General features: G+C 45.2%; 1 protein-coding gene across 1 annotated transcript in view; it reads left to right on the top strand.

Annotated features, from left to right (window-relative positions):
• LOC144607911 (protein polyglycylase TTLL10-like) overlaps positions 1-17,019 on the top strand; it is a 69,547-nt gene that overhangs the window by 25,583 nt on the left and 26,945 nt on the right. Inside the window, exons 3-5 of the mRNA XM_078425039.1 lie at positions 10,431-10,587; positions 11,327-11,445; positions 13,286-13,406. Coding sequence (XP_078281165.1) covers positions 10,431-10,587; positions 11,327-11,445; positions 13,286-13,406 — 397 coding nt within the window. The remainder of the gene's footprint in view (positions 1-10,430; positions 10,588-11,326; positions 11,446-13,285; positions 13,407-17,019) is intronic.

Below are 17,019 nucleotides of genomic sequence, written 5' to 3'. Positions count from 1 at the left end.
GTATTCTTTAAGTATTCTTTGTGGTTTGGGTGTGACAGAAATAGCAAGCCTTCCAGCATGTTTCCACAGAATCAGCTCTCACATTCACTCTATTTAACCCATTCCACCTTCTGTTAAACCCCTTGCATTATAATTTAGAAACCCCCTGTGACATCATCATGAAGAGTCCATTTTAAATGATTCCTGCTATTTTTTGATTTCTGATTTTTGGAACTAGTACAAAATGTTTCAGATTTTTGTACCCACCCGTGAATTGATCATTTCTGTTTTACTCTTCCTTGGCATTTTAAAAGGCGATTAAAAAAGCTGCAGTTGGCTGACTAACTTGCTATCGAGGGCTTGCTGTGCATCAGCTTCTTGGCTAGAGGGCAAGTGGGGAGATGTTGAGTACAGTCACTAACACTGGGATTAGACCAGAGAACATATAAATCCAATGCTACATTTGTGAGAGCAAGAGTTCAGTGGGTGCTAACGTACTTTCTGTTCTAGTTTGAAATATCTTCTTATAATCCACCTGAGTAAGACTTGGTTAATCGAAGGTATCACAAAATGCTGGAGTAACTCAGCAGGTCAGGCAGCATCTAGGAGAGAGGGAATGGGTGACGTTTCGGGTCGAGATCCTTCTTCAGACTGAAGAAGGGTCTCGACCCGAAGCGTCACCCATTCCCTCTCTCCAAGATGCTGCCTGACCTGCTGAGTTACTCCAGCATTTTGTGATACCTTCGATTTGTACCAGCATCTGCAGTTATTTTCCTACAAGACTCGGTTAATAGTGAGTACATAACTGATGGAGTCAGGAGAAAGTTTGCAACTTGTGTTTTCCGTGTAACGCTGCAGGGACGGTGAGAAGGAAACACGAGAAACAATTGTTTCAAGAGCCACAGAGGAGAGCTGTAAAGCATGGAAACATAGAAAATAGGTGCAGGAGTAGGCCATTCAGCCCTTCGAGCCAGCACTGCCATTCAATATGATCATGGTTGATCATCCAAAATCAGTGCCCCAATCCTGCTTTCTCCTCATATCCCTTGATTCCATTGGAAAGCAGGCCCTTCAGCCCACCCTCTCCATGTCGACCAAGATGGCATACTGAGCTAATGCCATTTGTGCATTTGACCCATAGCCCTCTAAACCCTTCCTATCCATATATCTCTCCAAAGCCCCAGAGGAACCATACCTTTGTGTGGATTTCTCTGCTTCCCTGTATGGAATTAGCATTTTCATAAGAATCATAAGAATTCTATGATTAATCCCAGTCTGTACTGACTTAAAAGATCTTAATCAGGCCGATGGTGAGAGCTTACAACCAAGGATCCACTGTCAGGTCCATCCAGCTGTGCTCACACAACTGGCCATGCACCCCAGCCCAGCTGAGGGCAATGGGGAGTAATATTAAATAAAAGCAAAGGCCAGTTAGAGAATATACAATTTGGCATGTTTCTCTCTGACTCACTGAAATGGCAAAATGAGTCAGCAGTTCAATTTTGTCTTCTAGTTTGCCAGACATTGCACTGAACTTGGATTTCCCAAGATATTGGTCAAGAAGGTCAATCGGGAGATGAGGATAAGGGTTTGGACTGAACTTTTAATCATGAATAATTAAGCTGTGTGAAAGAAAAGCATTATGTGGTTTTAATATGTAAATTCTCTAAATTCCTTAACTATACCTTCAGCTGGGAAAGTCTTAGGCCCCCCTCGGTCATGGCTTGACCATGGCTTGACCACCCTAGTTGGCTGCTTGCTCCACACCTCGGCTAGAGCAGCTTCGCTTGTGGCTGAAGAGACCAATGCAGGAGTAACAGTCCCTGTCGCAAAGGTCACATTTGTGGGAAATTAGACCACAGAAATAGAGCGAAGGAATAAAAGATATGATGAGATTCAGAACGTGTGGCTCAAATTTTAGAGTATCTGGTGCAAACCTCGGTGAGGATATTTGGAGTCTCTCACAAATAAATTGTTTTCTCTCTCAGGCACAAAACAGGGTAAAGAAGAAACAGAGAAACACGATCAATGGAGGCGCAATAAGCCAGCGGTTACCATATTCGATGACTTTATGTGGATTTAGAGTTGCAAATCGAGAGAAGGCAAGAATGGGAAAAAAATTAAGGGGGAAGAAAAAGAAGAAACGGGCGCTAAATCAGGCCGTGCGCACAGCATGGTTTCTGGGAAATACCGGCCTATTCATTTCAGGTGTGCTCCTTGCCAGATAAGATATAGTCAGTCAGAACTCATTGCGTTCTGTGTGTGTTCTAGCTCACCCTTACCCTCTGGGTTCTCGCAGTTTATTTTCTTAAGCCTTCAGGAGAACAAGGTCAATAATATTTAAAATAAAACCAGAAAACTCTGGTAACTCTCAGCCACCGGGGTGTAAAACCAAACAGTATCCATGGAAAGAGAAGCAGAGTGGAGGTTTCAGGCTGGAGGCCCAGCCAGGCAAGTGGGAAAGAGGAAAACAAGGTCATTTTAAGTTACACAGGGGACAGGTAACAATGGGTCGGACAAAACGAATGCGTGTGACAGGGTGAGGCTGGGTCTAGTCGATTAATGGGAGCAGTCAATGATGATTATATTTCTTTATATTATGTTGACTGTCATATGTTGAAAGACTGGAGCGACTAGGCTTGTATACACTGGAATTTAGAAAGATGAGAGGGGATCTTATCGAAACATATAAGATTATTAAGGGGTTGGACACGTGAGAGGCAGGGAACATGTTCCCAATGTTGGGGGAGTCCTGAACCAGGGGCCACAGTTTAAGAATAAGGGGTAGGCCATTTAGAACTGAGATGAGGAAAAACTTTTTCAGTCAGAGAGTTGTGAATCTGTGGAATTCTCTGCCTCAGAAGGCAGTGGAGGCCAATTCTCTGAATGCATTCCAGAGAGAGCTAGATAGAGCTCTTAGGGATAGCGGAGTCAGGGGGTATGAGGAGAAGGCAGGAACGGGGTACTGATTGAGAATGATCAGCCATGATCACATTGAATGGCGGTGCTGGCTCGAAGGGCCGAATGGCCTACTCCTGCACCTATTGTCTATTGTTTATTGTCTATTATGTGTTGTTACTAATAGTTTGATCCATCTCTGGCCTTTGCCCAAACATTTGCCTATCAAAAACCTTCCTGGCCTGTGTTCACCTCTGACCCGCCATGCTTTGTTCTGCCCCTCCACGCTTTTCGTTTTCTTTACTCCTACCCCTGCAATCAGTATGAAGAAGGGTCCCAACCCGAAACGTCATCTATCCATGTTCTCCAGGGACACTGCCTAACCCGTTGACTTACTCCAGTAATTTGTGTCTTTCCTCAGTTGTAAGGAGAGAATGGAAAGCTTGGGTTTAGTTTCAATGGAACATATGAGGCTGAGGGGTGCTCATAGACATTTATAAAATTATGAGGGCCATAGTAAGGATTAATAGTCAGAACCATTGGTGTGGGAGGTAAGTGTGTTGATGCGGAGAGATGGCCAACTGGCAGCAAAGTGTAGACCGAGCTGGGACAATCACTGGTTGATAAAATGTGAAATGTGTGTGCCATAGGAACCTCTGTTGGACATCACCAGTTCTCAATTTATAGAAATGATTTAGATAAAGACACCAAATCTTCAGATGTTAAATTTGCTGAAGGGGCAAACATTAGTAAGAAAGTAAGTTGTCAAGAAGTCATAGGAGGCAACAAAAAATATAAATAGGCTGTAGGGTGCCAGAAATGGTGTAGATGTCTCACAGCTCCAAGGAACCAGATTAGATTCTGACGTTGAGCGCTGTTTGTGTGGAGTTTGCACGTACTGTGTTGGTTTCCCCCAAGTGCCCCATGCTCCTCCCCCATTCTAAAGGGCCTGTCCCACTTAGGCGATTTTTTAGGCGACTGTCGGCGACTGTCATAGTCGTAGCAGGTCGCCGAAAAAACGGCGACTGGACCCACCCCCCCCACGACAATGTCGACGACTAGCTACAACACCCAGTCAACGACGTCAAGCTACGGCAAGCTAACGACAACCGGCGACCCAATCGTCGCGAGTAGGACGTCCACCAACGACCGCCCCTACGACAACCTACGACCACACAGGCGGCAACCTACGACAACCAAAGTCAACCTACGTCCACCCGCGACAAGCTACGACAAGCTACGACCCTGTCGGCGACAACTGAAGACAATTCACCTAATTTTGGCCTCCGGTTTTGACGTTGGCACCTGTCGCCGGTTGACGTAGGTTGACGCAGGTAGTCGCTAATGGAATTCATCGAAGTCACCTGGCGACAACCTACGACAGCACCTACGTCAGGAGACGTCAAGCTACGCTCATTGGCGTCAAACCCACTGTCGCCGAAAATATTCAACATTCTGAAAATCCAGCGCCGACCAGAAAGACGCTACGACTCTTTGGAGACTACTCACGACCGTACAGGTGACACCCCGCCGACCATGTGGAGACAGCCTAGTCACCTGTAGTCGTCTAAAAAATCGCCTAAGTGGGACAGGGGTTTAACAACGTGCGGCATCATAGGTTAATTACTCCAAATGTGTGCACTGGTAGAAGGATCGGGAGGGATCGAATGAACATGTGCGAGAAAAAAAGCCTCTTTCACTGTGGTGAGAAAAAATATGAAAAGTAAGTGGGCAAAGATCCAGTGGGGAATTGTGAAATTGTCCAATTTGGTAGAAAGAGTGAAAAAGAAGCATATTGAGCAAGTGGTGAATTAATGCAATAATTCCAGGCAGGATCATCTCCAGAATCCCCACTTGGAGATTCAGTTCAAAGGAGTGTTGAGCACGATTGTTAAGTTTGCTACAGCACAAGATTGCAATATGTTTTTGGGTGATACTGTATTTAGTGAAGGACAGAACTGCAGATGCTAATTTACATCGAAGGGAGACACAAAATGCTGGAGTAACTCAGAGGGACAGGCAGCATCTCTGGAGAGAAGGAATGGGTGACGTTTTGGGTCCTGATCCTTCCTCAGACTGAAGAAGTCTGAAGAAGGGTCTCGACCCGAAACGTCACCCAATCTTTGTCTCCAGAGATGCTGCCTGTCCCACTGAGTTACACCAGCATTTTGTGTCTCCCCTATATTTAGTAAAACCTGACACAATTGTGTAAATGTTCAAGAGTGCTGTGACAAAAATGTTTGGAAATGTGCATACCACTGCTGCATGTCCACAAGTGCCTGTCAAAACCTTTGCATTTGCATTATCCCTTTAAATCAAGTCTTTATGACTGTCAGAGGTCATCAAAAGCATCACAGTGCATCACAGGGCTAAGGTTAAAGAAAAAGATGGCTTCAGACGATAATGTTTCTAATATAAATGAATTTAGAGATATCTTTCTAAACAGCCCGTCAACTGCATCAGAAATCTCGAGCATCAGGGAACAGCTTGCTTCTTCAGGTTAGTGCTCACAGTAAGAGCCTGTGGTGCTGAATTATCCCTCACGTCTGTCACACAGTGAAGGCAATGTGAACCTTAAATTCAAGCACCGCTCAGCTAGTTACCAGGTTACCTCCATAGCTCTCACAGTTGGCTGCCTGACACTGTTTGTAAGAGGTGCAACTGACTAACGCCAGACTAAAGCAGCCTCAAAATTGATATGGCCCTAGAAAAGACACAAAGTGCTGGAGTAACTCAGCAGTTCAGGCAGCATCTATGGTGAGCACGGATAGGCAACTTTTCTTTCAGAAGAAGAAAGGTCCTGATCCAAAACATTGCCTATCCATGTTCTCCAGAGATGCTGCCTGATCCACCATCACTTTTTTTTGTAAATCAGCATCTGCAGTGTCTTGTGTCTCTCCTGTTTCCATCTGCAGTGCCCTGTATCTCTCTTTTTAATGTTTCTATAAAAGGAACATAGCCCCTTCACTGCATTTCCCCCAGCCCCCATACTCCCTCCTTCCATATCGAGAGCACTGCTGGAGAGCCAGGGGTGATGCTGACCTTTCTGTCCTTTATAACTTGAAAAGATCTCAATGGAACTCTATGCAGCTGCAATCTGTGTAATTTCTGACTGAGGCCGCCGGAAGACCTTTTACTGACCTTCCACGCTGCCACTTGTGGCTATCCTGGAATTACCCTCACAGGAGGACATACTGCTAATGGTGGAACAGCAAGCTCTCGATTGCAATATTCCTCTGCAGGAACTATCCAGATCCAAACGTTTTCCTAAGGATTCAGGACCAATATGATGTTCTTTTGTAATTACTTTCAATCTCCTTGGGATGCAGTACAATAGCAGAGAATGGGTGGGTAACAAAATTACTAGTATGAGGTTTGAACAATTTGTGAACACCATCTTCAATGCAAATCAGTGCTGAACTTTAGAGTCAGGGTCATCAAGCATGGAAAAAGGCCCTTCAGCCCAACTTGCCTATCAGGTTGCCTACCAGAGCCAGTCCTAGTTGTCTGCATTTGGCCCACATCCCTCTAAACTGTTCCTATCCTCATGTCTGTCCAAATACCTTTTAAATGTTGTAATTGTACCTGCCTATACACCTCCTCTGGCAGCTTGTTCCATGTACCCTGTGTGAAGAAGACCCCTTCTGGTTCCTTTAAAATATTTCCCCCTCTTACCTGTGAAGAAGACCCCTTCTGATTCCTTTAAAATCTTTCCCCCTCTCACCTCAAATATCCCGACTACTTTTAGACTCCCCTATCCTTGGAAAACATGACATCCCAACCCTTGCAGCCAGTTCCCTGACCGATGATGGCCTTCTTCCCCACCCTGTCGCCACTTTCTGGGAACCATGTACCTGAACCCCGAAGTCACTCTATTCAATGACATTCTCCAGGGCCCTGCCTTTTATTGTGTCAGTCCTGCCCTGTATAACTGACCAGAGTGCAACTCTTTGCACCTGTCTGAGTTAAATTCCAACGCCATCCCTCAGCTCACTTTCCCAGTTGATCTAGATCCTGTTGTAATCTAAGATAACCTTCTTCACTCTCCACGATATCCACCAATATTGTTGTCCTTCACAACCTTACTAATCATGCCACCTACAATTTTACCCAAATCGTCGGTGTAGGTGACAAACATCAGTGGACCCAGCACCACATCCTTATGACACACTACTGGTCACCGGCTTCCAAACTTAAAACCAATTCTATGTGAGCTAATGGTCTGAATCTAATTCCACACCCAACATGCACATGTTAAGGCTCATCGGGGACTGGCAGCCAACATAGCAGAGGATGGTAGCACAACTCTTAGAACAAGGGTCTCGACCCGAAACCTCACCCATTCCTTCTCTCCAGAGATGCTGCCTGTCCCGCTGAGTTACTCCAGCATTTTGTGTCTCTCTGTGGACAACGTACCCATTTGGAGATCAGAGGGCAGTAAATTAGCAGAGAAGGAAAATCACTATCGTCCAGCATCCGATTCCATGACTTTTCCTGTAAAGACATTTCTCTGCCTGTTACATCACAAAGGCAGCCCATTTTATCACAATAATCCATTGTTAGACTCAGAGTCAATTCAAATTTGAATTTGAAAAACATTTTCAACTGCAATGAACTTTGTAATTCTTTGCAAACTGGTTGGATTTACATCCAGAAACAAGATCTGATTTCGGAGATCAGTCATTTCCCAATTATATTAATATATAGGAACCTTCCAAGCTTCATTCAGCTTGCTGTTCTTTATCAAGATGAATCAATCTTCTACACAATTTCTAGTAGCACTTTGTTACCTTCACCTGCACATTAGGAAAAGAACAAGTGTAACGAGTGTAAGGTTGGTACCACTGGTGAATGGGACTGGGGAATTAATAACTGGAAATAAGGCAAAGGCAGATAAGTTAAAATGATGTAGGAAGGAACTGCAGATGCTGGTTTAAACCGAAGATAGACACAAAACGACGGAGTAACTCAGCGGGTCAGGCAGCATCGCTGGAGAGAAGGAATGGGTGACGTATCGGGTCGAGACCCTTCAACCAGTTTGCAAAGAATTACAATGTTCATTGCAGTTGAAAATGTTTTTCAAATTCAAATTTGTATCAGTCTGAAGAAGGGTCTCGACCCGAAACATCACCCACTCCTTCTCTCCAGAGATGCTGCCTGTCCACTGAGATACTCCAGCATTTTGTGTGTATCTTAAGTTAAAATGATGCTGTGCATCAGTCTTGACCAAAGAGCACACTGACAAAATCCAGGATAATTGACTGACTAGTTCCAACAGAGGGAAGAATGATATAATGGTTTCTAACACAAGGGACAATGTGATGGAAAAACTAACAGGTGCCAGTGGTTCTGCACCCAAATACTTTATGTGAAGTCACTGCAGAGACTGGTTGAATATTTGCAAAACTCATTGAGTTCTGTGAGGATAGCAACTGATTGGAAGCTGTACATGTTTTGTCCATGTTCAAGAAAGGAGGCAGGCATAAAGTAACAAACTGAAGGCCAATCAGGTTCACTACTGTTGTGGGTCAGGATACAAGAGTGGAAAATAGGTTATAAAAAAGAGCTATCAATATAAGGTCTCGTGAAAGGAAATTCACGTTTGTCACCTTTGCTTGGATGTAACAAACTGAATGGATGGAGAGGACCTTGTAGATGTGTATTGGGATTTCCAGAAGGTGTTCAATTAGATGCCACATGAAAGTTTGCAGTCTTGGGGAGAGTGTGTTAAAATGGATCAAAGTCTGGTTATCACACTAAAGCGGAGAGTTGAATAAATGGGTCCTTTTAAAACTTGATCGATGTGACTAGTGAGGTGCCCAAAAGTGTCGGTTCTTGGTGCTCAGCTATTTACCATCTACATCAATGAAGATCAAGAACAGATTCTTCCCCTCCGTTATCAGGCTTCTGAACAGCCCTTCCATAAACTATGATTCTGTCAGATTCATCTCCAGCTCATTGCAAACATTGGACTTTGTCTCTGGAATTATTATGCTCTAAAGCTGAGAACTATATTCTGCACTGCATGTTTTCCCTTTGCTTTATCCATTGTACTTGAGTTTGGCTTGATTGTATTTATGTATAGTGTTTTCTGACTCTATTGGATACTATGTAAAACAATGCTTTTCATTGTACCTTAGTACACATGACAATAATAATCCTAAAGCTAATGACTTGCAGTAGAGAGATAGGTATCCACGTTTGCTGATGATCAGAAAAGTAGATGGGAGGACATGTTGTGATGAGGATATTTGGACTTTGCATCTGAATGGATGAGAAAGATTTAGAGAGACCTGGGCAAAACGAAAGCAAATGGGACTCGTTCATGCAGCAGACAACTTGGTCAGTCAGGCCAAAATCGAGTTAGTGTAGGAAAGTGTGAGTTCATGCAATTGATAGGTTAGATAGGGTAGTCTTATGCCAAGGGAAGGGGAGTTTAGAATGGAGAAGGGACAGACTGGATGCGATTGAGAATCTCAAGGCCATGCATCAGGGACAGAGAGACCTGCATTAGCAGAGGACAGGGGGGCCACCACCTCACCACGAGGTGAATCAAAAGGCAGACTGTTAGCTAAATAGTGAGTCATGCAAATGCATGGAATACATGGGGATCCAGGTGTTCATAGTCATACTGCACGGAAACAAGCCCTTGAGCCCAACCCGTCTATGCCGGCCAAGATACATTCCCATGCTCATCCCAGTGTGGTCCATATTCTTCTATTCATTTCCTACCCTGTCCAAATGCTTTTCAAACACTGCTTGCCTCTGCCACCTCCTGTGGCAGCTCGTTCCATATATCCACCACCTTCAGATTCCCTTTAAATATTTCTGCTCTTGCTGTACATATATGTCCTTTTCATTTTAAACTCCTCTTCCCTTGGCATAAGACTACCCTATCTAACCTATCAAGTTGTGCCACGTCCAGACAATGGTCAGCAAAGGTCATTGAAATACTGCTACCTTTGTTCCTGCACCTGAGCAGTTCTCCTTCACCCTTTCTCCTCCCCCTCCCCTCCCCTCACCTGCCCGGCCATGCCTATTCCCCCTCCCTCCCCCTCACCTGCCCGACCATGCCTCTTCCCCCTCCCCTCCCCTCACCTGCCCGACCATGCCTCTTCCCCCTCCCCCCCTCACCTGCCCGACCATGCCTCTTCCCCCTCCCCTCACCTGCCCGACCATGCCTCTTCCCCCTCCCCCCCTCACCTGCCCGACCATGCCTCTTCCCCCTCCCCCCCTCACCTGCCCGACCATGCCTCTTCCCCCTCCCCCCCTCACCTGCCTGACCATGCCTCTTCCCCCTCCCCCCCCACCTGCCCGACCATGCCTCCTCCCCCTACCCTTTCTCCTTACCCTTTCTCTACCCTTTTGCCGACACATTCCGATTTATATCAAGTCTGCAGTTCGCGGTAGGAGGGACATTCCCAACAAAACATTAAAGAAATCTGCCCATGAATAATGGCGGGGAAGGATGGGGTGCTTTGCTCAACCTTTTGTGGAAACGAATGGCTCCACTGATATCCTAACATGTCTTTGTCCTGTGTCCCCTGCTGCAGGAACCGCCACCGCCACCGCCACGACTGAGGAGCCAGACAGCCAAAAGCAAAGTGCAAGCCAGAAGGTAGCGGACAAGCCCAGCACTGGCAAGAAACAGGAGGAGAGTAAAGAGCAAGGCCTGTTCTTCTACATTGGAGGCACTAACGGAACTTCACTGTATGTGTAAAGTCATCTTCTCTGACAGTCCCTTGGGCTTGAGGGCATCGACGTTCATCACCATTTTGTGGGTTCTGATGAGATGAATGTGGGAACTGCAGGCTGTCCCGCAGATGGAACAGGAGGTGGTTGACTGGACGGGTGGTTGGAAGTGGTGGTGAGGTGGTGGCCCCCCTGTCCTCTGCTAATGCGGGTCTCTCTGTACCTGATGCATGGCCTTGAGATTCTCAATCGCATCCTGTCTGTCCCTTCTCCACTTTCAGCCGTCATGGGCCAATGATTTCCAGGTCTTAATGAGTCACAGATAAAGCACAGAAATAGTCCCTTAACCAAATTCGTCCATGCTGGCCGAGGTATCTGGCTCTTTCAGATGAGACTGCGGGGTGTTTGGAAATATCCCATGGCACTGTTTCAAAGCATAGCAGAAGAGTTTGCCCCAGTGCCTTGTTCGATATTTATAAATTGCATTAAAACCACAGAAACAGATGATCTCGACTTTAACGTCATTCTTTGTGGGGCTGCTGTGCATAATTTGGCTACCATTCTTGGCCTCCTTACAATGACTGTATTTCTAAAAAAACCCATTTAATTACTGAAGTTCTGAAGATGTTATGCGATGCAGTGCTTTCATGATTTATTGAGTGCCAGAAATAGTGTTGAGGTGAATATAACTTGTTAGAACTTTGGTGAAATGAGAGCACAACTTGTTGAAACGCCTCGTTCTGCTTTGTTAACACAGAATTGCTGACTTCTGCAGCAACAAGGGGTGGAAGCAAATCTGGGACAACAATCGAAATGACTACTACTTTAAATGGTCCGACGCTAAAGTGTTTGCCAACTACCACAGGTTCCATGAAGGTAATTAGATGATCAAAAGAGCCTAGAATGTCAGCATCCAACATAGGTTTACCAGGCCCTCAAGCCAATGCTGTGAATTACAAAAACAGGAGAGGTTTTTTAAATATATTTCTGGGCCAGAAGCACAGTTACAAACTGAGTTGAGGAAGAATTTCTTTAGGCAGAACATTTTAAATCCACAAACTTCTCTTGCCCCTGAGAGTTGTGGATGCTCAACCACTGAGTATGTTCAAGGTCAGAATTGATAGATTTGTAGATGAAGACTGGTCAAGAAGGTAGAGATGGGTAAGAAGATCAATCATAATAGTTGGAGAAGGACTACTCTTACCATTGCTGATGACGTGTTTCTGGGTTACAGGCGTTTGATTGTCAAGGTATAATGTCATGGAGTCATAGAGTCATACAGTCATAGAGCATGGTAGCAGGCCCTTCGGCCCAACTTACCAATACTGACCAAGATGTCCCGTCGCCACTAGACCCACCTGCCCATGTTTAGCCCATATCCCTCCAAGACTTTCCTATTCATGTACCTGTTCAAGTGTCTTTTAAATATTGTTATAGTATACATTATTAAATGTTTGATGATGGATGCTATTGTTTAATGCATTCACGGTATGTGCTTACTGATGGATGTAAGCACATACTGTGAATGTATTAAACAAGTGTTGCCATATGGCATCATGTGATTCAGAGTTGAGCCCTCTGTTCTACTTCTCCATGTTGTACTTCCCTTAGTTCACTATAACGGACATGGCACTTTATATAATGTAGAAATCAACCCAGAATACCTTGCGGGGGCAAAATAAATTTCCAGTCAACAGACTGATGACGTGGGGTTGTTGATCTAAATCATTGTCATAGATATAAGTTTTGAGAAGGGATATAGGAAGAGAGACTGAGAGAAAAAGTGCTTCAGAGTGATTCTGGACTGTAGTTCTGATAGATTTAAACAGAAAGTGGATTCGAGCAGAAGGCATTGGGAAACCAAGAAGCAACAAGAAGAATTGAGCATGAACTGGTGTGAGAGAGGATGGGAACCTTGAAGTTTGAATGCCATCCGAACACTCACTTCATGAATTATCAATAATAAAATAAGTTCAATGGTTTCTTTATTGTCACGTACACCAGGTAAATATTTTGCATCCAGCTTAGCAAGACTATCCCCGTACAGAAGCACAATCTCCCCGGTCAGTACAGCATGCACAGAGCATCCCACTGGGTCCATATGCAAGATGCACCATTTTGGTGCCATTTTACAGTCCCAGGTGCAGCTGGCTACAAAGACCTGTTGCAGCCGTCACCTCCATTTTGGTTGTCCCGCAATACGATGGCCCTCTCCAGTCCTCGTTCCCCGGAGGGCGCCTACATCGGGGAAGTGGAAGAGACCCCCGGTTCTTCTCACCGTGCCCAAAGTGGTGCATCAATATCCTTCCTTGCTAAATTGCTGGAACATTACAATGCCTGGTTTATTTTCTTGCACGTGGCAATTTAGCAAGGATGCATATTGATTCACCACTTTGGGCCCGGTGAGAAGAACCGGGGGTCTTACCTTCCACTTCCTCGGTGTCGGCTGTGGTAGGCGCCCTCCGGGGAACAAGGACTGGAGAGGGCCATTGTATCGCAAGACAACCAAAATGGAGGTGACGGCTGCAACAGATCTTTGTTGTCCTTGAGGTGGACGACAAATAGCGGCCTTGCCGTGATTCTCCGACTCTGCAGAGGGATAACGGGGTGACGTGTGAGGGGCAGAGGCATCCATTAAATAACACCTTCTTGTACCATGTGCATTGTTCATTAACTTTGCTCATATTTGTGCCTTTGCCTTCCCTCATTCTGAAAGGTAAACAGTTGCTGAACCAAATCCCAAACAACAGAGTTCTGACCAGCAAGTTTGGCCTCTGCTCTTCCCTCAAGGACAATGAGCGTATAATGAATAAGTATGGCAGAGTCATGTTTTCAAAGTAAGTGCACGTCCTTTGCAGCTATGTTGGAAATTTTTTGAAGGCTTGAATGTCTTTGGGTGGCATGGTGGCGTGGTGGTAGAGCTGCTGCCTTTCCAGTGCCAAAAACACGGGTTTAATCTTAACTACGGGTGCTGCCTGTACGGAGTTTGCATGTTCTCCTTGTGACTACGTGGGCTTTCTCCGGGTGAACCGGTTTCCTCCCGCAGTCCAAAGACGTATAGGTTTGTGGGTTAATTGGATTTAGTAAAATTTGTAAATTGTCCCTAGTGTATAGGATAGTGCTAGTGTACTGGGATCGCTGGTCGGCACGGACTCGGTGGGCTGAAGGGCCTATTTCTACACTGTATTTCTAAACTAAACTAAACTAAAAACAAGATTAGTTTAGTTTAGAGATCCAACGCGGAAACAGGCCCTTTTGTCCACTGAGTCCGCTCATACCAGCAACCCCCACACATTTTTGTCTCCTAATTTGAGGAAGGACATTCTTGCTATTGAGGGAGTGCAGCTTAGGTTCACCAGGTTAATTCCCAGGATGGTGGGACTGACATATGATGAAAGAATGGATCGACTGGGTTTATATGCACTGGAATTTAGAAGGACGAGAGGGGGCTCTTAGAGAAACATATAAAATTCTTAAGGGATTGAACCGGCTAGATGCAGAAAACATGTTCCCGGTGTTGGGGGAGTCCAGAACCAGGGGTCACAGTTTGAGAATAAAGGGTAGGTCATTTAGGACTGAGATGAGGATTTTTTATTTCAGGCAGACACTTGTTAATCTGTGGAATTCTCTGCCACGGAAGGCTGTGGAGGCCAATTCACTGGATGTATTCAAGAGAGATATAGCTCTTCGGGCAAACGGAATCAAGGGATATGGGGAGAAAGCAGGAACGGGGTACTGATTTTGGATGATCAGCCAAGATCATATTGAATGGCGGTGCTGGCTCGAAGGGCCAAATGGCTTACTCCTGCACCTATTGTCTATGTTTCAATTAAACGGACTCTATTAAACATTAGATGGCACATTACCGCACATCTACCGCAGATTGAACAGAAGTCTAATTAGCTACTTGAGATTTAGCCACTGTGTTTCAGTAAATAGAAGACAAATTAGTAATTGCATCCCATGGGTGCCGGTTTTAAGCAGCCACATTGTTCTTTAAATCGCACTGCACTACCAAAGAACAAACAAGTTGCAGCTGTCTGAGCTGTACCCTTGGACTTTGCAGGAAATAACATGTTGAGAAATAGATGCATAGGGCAATGGATTGCTCTGTTGATAAGTAATGATGTTCCTGGCCATTTGGGCATAGATTAGATTAAACCTAAATTAGTTAACGGAGCACAACAGCAGTTCCGACCAGGCTGACTGCCGATTTATACATTTTGTCAGCCCCATCTCTGCCCAGGATCACCGGTGAGGATGAACAGAACCATCGCCCCAGTGAGATTCATGCATCTCCACGGCCAGTTTAAAGCTAATCTTCTGTTATCCAAAATATTCAGATATCTGCTCCAGATATTACACCTTTTTGTTCCATCTTTTAACGCAAATTGATGCTTTTATTGAATATTCTGTGATTCTGTTTAAATAAATGAATTTGACTCTTTATTTCCCCCAGAGTTCACAACTTTTCCTGTTGAAGACAGAACAAGCCCTATTTTCCATATTTAACATTGCTCTTAGTTAGTTTAGTTTAGTTTAGTTTAGGTTAGTTTAGTTTAGTTTAGTTTAGTTTAGTTTAGAGATACAGCGTGGAAACAGGCCCTTCAGCCCACTGAGTCCATGCCGACCAGCAATCAGCTAGGGTCAATTTATAATTTACAGAACCCAATTAACCTACAAAAACCTGCATGTCTTTGGAATGTGGGAGGAAACCGGAGCACCTGGAGAAAACCCACGCGGTCACATGGAGATGTTCCGTACAGACAGCACCCGTAGTCAGGATGGAATCCGGGTCTCTGGCGCTGTAGGGCAGCAACTCTACTGCTGCATCACTGTGCCGATCTGTAGATTTAGGATAACAAGTGTATGTTGAGACTTTTGATCCCCTATTGTTGTTTTAAATGTATTTAGTATTCTGCTCAACCTTACAGTGGGACTGACACCAGTGTGTCCACACTGCAGGACGATGAATCACATTCGAGAGAAGGAACAGCGGGAAGCGCATTATGTTCCGACCCGTGCCCCAAGGTCGCACCCATGCAGTAAACCTTGCATGTGATGTAAAGATGGGACATGGTAAACTACTGTGGACAATGCGCATGGGTCATTCCCCAAGTCAGAGTCATAGAATCATACGGGATGGACAAAGGCTCTTCTGAAGAAGGTCTCGACCCGAAACCTCACCCATTCCTTCTGAGTCTGAGGAAGGGTCTCGACCCGAAACTTCTATCCAGAGCTGCTGCCTGTCCTGCTGAGTAACTCCATCATTTTGTGTCTATCTTCAGCCCAACCTGTCCATCCCCACCAAGATGCCCCAACCAAGCTAGTCCCCGTTTGCCTGTGTTTGGCCCATATCCCTCTAAATCTATTCTATCCATGTACCTAAATGTCTTAACTACTTCTTTGACTAGTTCATTCCATATATTCAGAACCAACTGTGTGAAAATGTTGCTCCTGGTGTTCCTATTAAATCTTTCCACTCTCACCTTAAGCCAATGACCTCTTGATCTTGAATTTCCATCCCTGGGAAGAGACAATCCCTCTCATGATTTTATTTGCCTCTATAGGATCACCCCTCAGCATCCTGCACTTCAAGGTGTAACATCCCAGCTTGCCCAACCTCTTCCTGCTCAGGCCCTCATGTTCTGGCAAAATCCTAATCAATCTTTACAGCATTCTTTCCAGCTTAATGACATTTTTTTCTGTAGCAAGGTGACCAAAACTGAACACAATATTATACTCCAACTGTGGCCTCACCAACCCCTTGTACAACTGCAACATAACCCCAACTGCAACAGGCCCACCGAGTCCACACCGACCAGTGTCACCCCGCACTCTTACACTATCTCACACACTAGGGGTAATTTACAATTACACCAAGCCAATTAGCCCACATCTTTGGTGTGTGGGAGGAAACCCATGCGGTCACGGGGGAACGTACAAACTCTGTACAGACAGTACCCGTAGTCAGGATTGAACCCGAGTCTCTGGCTCTGCGAGGCAGCAACTCTACCGCTGCGCCACCGTGCCGCCCTTTCATCTTGTTTCTTGCTTCTACAGCCCAACATCCATATGTCCATATATATCCATATATATATCCATAACATCCATACTCAGCACCTAACTGATCAAGGGCAGCATGCCAAAAGCCTCTTTCACCACCATGCCCAACCACTTTCAGGAATTGTGCACTGGTATGATTCAGTCCCACTGTTCAACAACACTCCCCATGGCCCTACCGTTCAAAGTGAAAGTCCTACACGGGCTATGACAACCCAAAATACAGCAACTCACACTGATCTCAATAAAACTCCATTTGCCTTTCCTCGGCCCACTTACCCAGCTGATCAAGATCCCACTGCAATGCTTGACAACCTTCTTCTCTGCCTATGACACCACCTATTTTAGTCATTTGCAAACTTACTAATCACGCCTTGCATTGTTAAC

The sequence above is a fragment of the Rhinoraja longicauda genome, chromosome 30 (assembly GCF_053455715.1).
Source record: "Rhinoraja longicauda isolate Sanriku21f chromosome 30, sRhiLon1.1, whole genome shotgun sequence".
Lineage (NCBI taxonomy): Eukaryota > Metazoa > Chordata > Chondrichthyes > Rajiformes > Arhynchobatidae > Rhinoraja > Rhinoraja longicauda.
The sequence above is the reverse complement of the archived record's forward strand: the minus strand, read 5'-3'. Positions and strand labels throughout refer to the sequence as shown.